This window comes from Camelina sativa, chromosome 14 (assembly GCF_000633955.1).
Source record: "Camelina sativa cultivar DH55 chromosome 14, Cs, whole genome shotgun sequence".
NCBI classification, from domain to species: Eukaryota; Viridiplantae; Streptophyta; class Magnoliopsida; order Brassicales; family Brassicaceae; genus Camelina; species Camelina sativa.
Window position 1 is genome coordinate 15,483,781 of NC_025698.1, and position 6,000 is coordinate 15,489,780.

Below are 6,000 nucleotides of genomic sequence, written 5' to 3' on the forward strand. Positions count from 1 at the left end.
AGAAAGATATGGAGATTGATAATAATGTTATTTGCTATGATTTGGGAAATCGAAAGATTAAATCCTAACTGAAAGATTTTGTTTATTCAGTTCTCACTTTATGGTAACTAATTTATGTTTTTTTTTAATTAGGAAAATAATGAGGATCTGCGTCCTTCACCAATCAAGATCCGAATTGGTTACTCTTGTATATCCATGATTCGAATATGGTAACATTGGGTCACTAAGGATCTGCGAGTTTTTGTTGAATTAGATTACCAGTTTACCCTCAATTTGTTTTTTCCATGGTCGTCTGTTTTGTTTTTCGCAGACATTATATGGTATTTTTGTTTTATTGTTTTTTTATTAATAAGTGTACTTCCGAGTTAATAATATAGATTAAATATTAATATGATCAGTCAGTATTAAATAAAATTGGATTAGACTTAAATCATTCGAATGCAAATTCAAATATTGTATGCGGTTTTAGTATCGTCCACGCAATAGCCAAGCCAAAATTATTTTATAACCATAATAATAATTATTAAAATAAATTAATAATAAGAAAAACTATTTTGATAACTGAAAAGACTTCTTCTCTTTGGTCTATCTTCATCTCTCTCTCTCTCTCTCAGACATTGAAAAAGGTGGAGAGATATGGAATTGCTTTATCTCCTCTGTTCGATCCTCTACTCTGCACTCACTTCTTTCTTACTCTCTCTTCTCCTCCCATTTCGCTTCCTTCTCCACCGTCTCTTCCCCTCACGCTTCGCCGTAGATCCCAATGTCTCTTTCTACCAAGGCACCGTATGGCACGACCGTCTCCGTCCTGTACGCCACTCGTTCCGTTACTCTGTTCGTTACGCTCTCTTCGACCTCGATGAAGCTATCACCACGCCTCCGGATCATCTCTCCGCCAATGAAGCTCGCCGTGTTTCTCGCACCACCGGGCCTATGTAAGTTTCAAATATGATGATACCTCCGAAATCGAAATTGTTTTGATTAAATTCTCCAAAATTTCACAAACGATCAACCAAAAGCGAATGAAAAAAAAAATCTCATTATCAGAAAGACTCTGTTTGGGTTTTAAATTTCAGTTTTGTTTTTTAAGGTTTGGTGTTGTGTTATCATTGTAACTAAACTGTGGATCAAATAGATAATGTTGGATGAATCTGTAATTTTGTATGCAGCTATCTGTTGACTATACCACCAAGCGTTGGGTATGAGCAAAACCCATTGAGTTTGTATTACTGCTACGACTTGGATGGATCAAGTAAACGCTTGACTAAATGCATTGCTGAGGTACATTTATAGATAATAGATATATGTTTTGTCTCCTCTGTTTCTTGATTTCTCTCTCAGCTTCTCACTCTTGTCTGCTACAACCATTTTGTCAGTTCCATGGTCTGACCTTGTTGGGTATTAATATATATATATGCAAACATGTGTAACTTTTCAAAAACTGGAAAGAGTTTGTTTTGTAGCTGACATATCTAGTGTGTGTTTATACATGTTCTGAACCAATATTAATGATCTATGGCGATGGTACGTAATCTGAATATGGGAAGAGAATGTGTAATCACATACCTGTTGTATTGACTTTGTGGTATTACTGTCTTTCTATTGATATGATAAGAGGGTTTTTGTAGGTTACAAATACGCCATGGGGGGAACGAGTGACATTTGTTTTCGACCCTGAATCTGACTTGGTTGCTAAATCATTACAAGTCAGTCCTTTCATGGTATGTTGTTTGTCTTATTATATTGTTATCATCTTTGATCAATTTGAGTGATTGATCAACTGTTTTTAAAAGTGAAGTTCCATAACTTTTTCAGGATATGCTTGGGAACTGGAAAATCAGAGCTAATGAACCTGGAGAGGAGTTATCTGTCTCCATTGAATCGAAGCATCCTCATCTCGGTAACTATTTCTCTGCGACATTAAAGGCGAAAAGAATACCGAAAACAGTAGTGTCTAATCCTGCAGTTTTCTTCTGGTTGATGCCTCATAAGGTTGCGATATGGATTTATTGGCATGTAAGTGAACATATACTCAAATCTTTAAGCACATATATTCAAAACGTTGATCAACTTGGCTGCTCGAGTTTCACATGTGTCATTTTTTTTTGTTTTTAAGGCACTTAAACTGTGGTGGAAGAATGTACCTTTTATCCAACACCCGAGATACTCGAACCCAGCATATAGAGAGGATTCAGCGAAACGTGATCAAGAACTTCGTTGCCGCGGGTTAGATGGGTTAAATGCGGACGGTTGTAGTAGTAGTAGTAGTAGTAGAAGTTTTGGAGGATGTCGCTTTGCATGGCGAGATGCTAATTGGCCGTGGTCATGAATACATACATACACTCTTACGGTATAAATTAAACACACCATCCTTTTTTTTTTTTTTTGACAATACACACCATCCTTTCATCTGCTAGTTTGTGTGTTTTCTCTTTTCTGGAAATGTTCAAGAACAGGTATTAACACTAATATTCTTCACACCCTACTCTCTATTCATACCTGAAAATGACAACAAATTATGTTCTTTCACATCCTGAAATATGAAAGAAATCATTTTTTACGTCTACTCTCTATTCATCCTGAAATAGTGCACAAATCATTATTTTTGATTAAAAAACAACGTACAAATATTAATTTAATAATTTTCTGTTTTGATTCTTTTATAAGTATTGCTCGCTCTACCTGTCTGTTATATTCTTAATTAGTTCAATAAGCAGTTTATGGCTTCTCATCATTCATACAAATCTAATTAAAACAATAAGAAGTAAAATATAAGCCTGTAGCAAAGGCAATCAATAACTAAAAATCTCTTTGAAACAATAGAAACATAGTTAAGTGATCAAAGTTGTTTTAATCATAATTTTGAGTATAAATTATCTTTATACGTATTAAATTAATGTATGCTATACACTTTATAATTGATATAAGTGACATCAAAATTTATGAAATACACAAAACGACATGCTGAACTGGTTAAAGAATCACAGCGGCACATATTAATTTGAAAAACACACACAGAAAAATGTAGCATGATTGATATATCATGGTTTTTAGGTGTTTTAGCCATAATATAAGTCTTTATTTATAGAGTCATTTTAGTATTTTTAGAGTCTTTGAGTTTTTATAGGATTTAGTATGGATGGAAGCATAATGGAGCTAAATAGGAAGATTTGAAGCTTAATCAAGCATTGAGGCTAAGCTACAAAGTTGAGAGGCAAATTCAGAAGTCAGCATCGATCGATGCAACTGATGGCATCGATCGACACAGAGCCAAAAATCAAATCGGAAGTTTTCCCACAAGTTTTGAAGATTTACAAAGCTGTCCCAAAGTTTTCCATATTTGCATCATTAGTCCCTGGACGTGTTTTAGGAATATATATAGGATTTTTATGGTCATTGTTTAGACCTAAGCTTTATTTTTCCTGTAATCTTTTTGAAAGAAAACCTTGAGAGATTTTTAGAGAGCTTTTGGAGAGAAGAATCAAGACTCATTCAGAGAAGATTTAGAACTCCTTTTATTCTTTCTTTAATCTCTTAATGCTATATATTTTATTCATGATTTGTGTTATAACAATTATGTTTGAGTAGATCTGCTTGTTAGGTTTAGGGTTTCTCATTAGGGATTTCACGGATTATTAGATTTGTTTATTTTGGATTCATTATCTTTTTGTTCTTCACCATAGGTTGTTCTTAATGCTAGATCTTTGATTAGTCATCTGGATTTAGATCTTAGGATTATTGATTGTGTGAATCTGGAGTCTTTGTGGATTCGATCCCTTGTACTACAATTGTTCTCTTAATTTGAGAGAGTAGCTCAGGGTTAAATTTGAGCATATGAAATTTTGGCGCCGTTGACAGGGACTCTTTTGATTCACCATTAGTTTAAAGTCTTTGATTTTGTCTAAATTTTTATTTTTCTATTTTACTCACACGTTTTTTTTTTCCCTTGTGTGTTTCAGATACATGCCTAAGCCTAACACCAGGAAAAATCCTACTGGTCCAGTTGTGAAGCTTACAAACCAAGAGTTAGGACAACTAGAGTGGGAAAACACAAAAGCAGCCAAGTCAGTGAAGATGGTCAAAACACTCATATTGAGACCTGATGATGCTGGAGTTTTGAGGGATCAAGAGGGTCATGTGTACAACGAGAAAGACCAGAAACTTGATGCTGAAGGACGAGTTATTCAGGAAGAACTCATCGTGGTTGAGGATGATGCACGTGGCGTCGAGCGACGCAACGACGGCATCGATCGACACAACCTAGAAGGCGTCAACCGACGCAACATTGGCGTCGATCGACACAATGCCAGAGCCGTGGAAGGTCACAATCAGGCTAGACGGGACAACAATGGAGAGCTTGGCAAAACTCTTGCGGATTTCAACATGCCAGACTTATTCTATGAGAACCGCTCCGCAATTGTCCCTCCTCCATTCCCAAGGAATGATTTTGAGCTAAAGCCTGGCTACTTTGCTCTTGTTGGAAAACGACCATTCCAGAACCTGCCACATGAGAAGCCTCTAGACCACATTGAGCACTTTGAGGATATAGTTACAAGCATCAAGGCTAATGGAGTCACAGAGGACTATCTCTATTGCAAGCTCTTCCCCTACTCTCTTGCTGGGGAAGCTTCTCATTGGCTAAGGCAACTGAAACCAGGATCTCTTAAGACCTGGAATGATATCAAGGTGGCATTCTTGAACTACTTCTATGATGATGCAATGTCCGATGAGCTGCAGATTAAGCTTTCCACCTTTAGACAAGGACCAACTGAATCTTACATAGCTGCTTGGGTGAGGTTGAAAGCATACCAGAGAGATTGTCCTCATCATGGGTTCTTAGAGGTGTAGCTGATTAGTATCTTCTTCAACGGGATTGACTAGAGGTATCAGATGACTTTGGATGCAGCTAGTGATGGGAACTTCAAGACAAGGTATCCGAATGAAGCTGAACAGTTGATTGAAAGGCTAGCCTCAAGCAACAACACTAAGAATGCAGACCTAGAGCAGAAAAGAGCACATGAAGGAAATGGTTCAAATCAGTTTGCTGCGGTGAATGCTAAGTTGGATACAGTCCACAATCTTCTTGTGGGAAAGAAGTCTGTCCATTTTGCTGAAGATGTTGAGACTTTTGAGCCAAAGCCAGAGATTACCGAAGAAAGTGTTAACTATGTGTATGGAGCTGGGTATCAAAATCAGAGCTTTGGTCAGAAGAATTCATTCTCAGGAAATCCAAACAACAACTTCACTAGGAACTATGGTTCTTCTTCTTACCAGCCCCTCCCTCCACCAAATTCAGAGAGCAAGATGGAATCAATGATTGGACAGATTTTGGAAGGTCAACAGAAGTTAACAGTAGACTTCAATGGGAAGATTAATTTTGTATACACTGAGCTGACTGAGAAATTTGATGCATTAAAGACTCATGTTAAGAAGCTAGAGAATCAAGTGATTCACACTGCTGGGTCTGTTAAAAGACAAGAGGAACTTCTTTCTAGAAGAACAGAGTCGAACCCCAAGCATGCTTGTAATGCGATTTTGGTGAAGGAAGGAGACGAAGATACGTAATTGGAGCCAACATCGATCGATGCTATGACAATGCATCGATCGATGCAGTCACCATCCATCGAGGCAAACTCACTCCAGAACGAGAGCATCGATCGATGCACCACCATTGTCGATCGACACACCCCACGACCAGCTCCGGTTTCTCCTCAAGTTCCACCTGCTTCAGAGTAAGCTTATAAGCCTAAGGTTCCTTTTCCTAAGCCTAGGAGGTCTAAGCAGGAGATTGAAGAAGCTAGATGCAAAGCTATGATGGACAAGGTGATGATAGAGATGCCTTTGATTGATGTAGTCAAGTTTTCTCCTGGGATTAAGAGGTATGTAAAGAGAATGGTCACCAATGGTTTGAGTCATGAGGAAGGAGCTTTGCTAACCAAGGATGTCAGCTCAATTCTGTTGAATCAGCCCCTACAAAGGAAAAAGGAGAGGAAAGAGAAA

General features: G+C 37.5%; 1 protein-coding gene across 3 annotated transcripts; it reads left to right on the forward strand.

The window, feature by feature from the left end:
* LOC104741607 lies at positions 570-3,980 on the forward strand. Of its 3 annotated transcripts, none has more exons than XM_010462496.2 (6): positions 570-935; positions 1,170-1,281; positions 1,629-1,721; positions 1,816-2,016; positions 2,117-2,350; positions 3,960-3,980. In XM_010462496.2, the coding sequence occupies exons 1-5, from the start codon at positions 637-639 to the stop codon at positions 2,327-2,329; spliced, it is 918 nt and encodes a 305-aa protein (XP_010460798.1). In that variant the 5' UTR covers positions 570-636; the 3' UTR covers positions 2,330-2,350; positions 3,960-3,980. The 3 variants fall into 3 exon arrangements, with proteins under 3 accessions (XP_010460798.1, XP_010460797.1, XP_010460796.1); XM_010462495.1 differs by lacking the exon at positions 3,960-3,980 and adding an exon at positions 3,128-3,302; XM_010462494.1 differs by lacking the exon at positions 3,960-3,980 and having other exon boundaries at positions 2,117-2,566.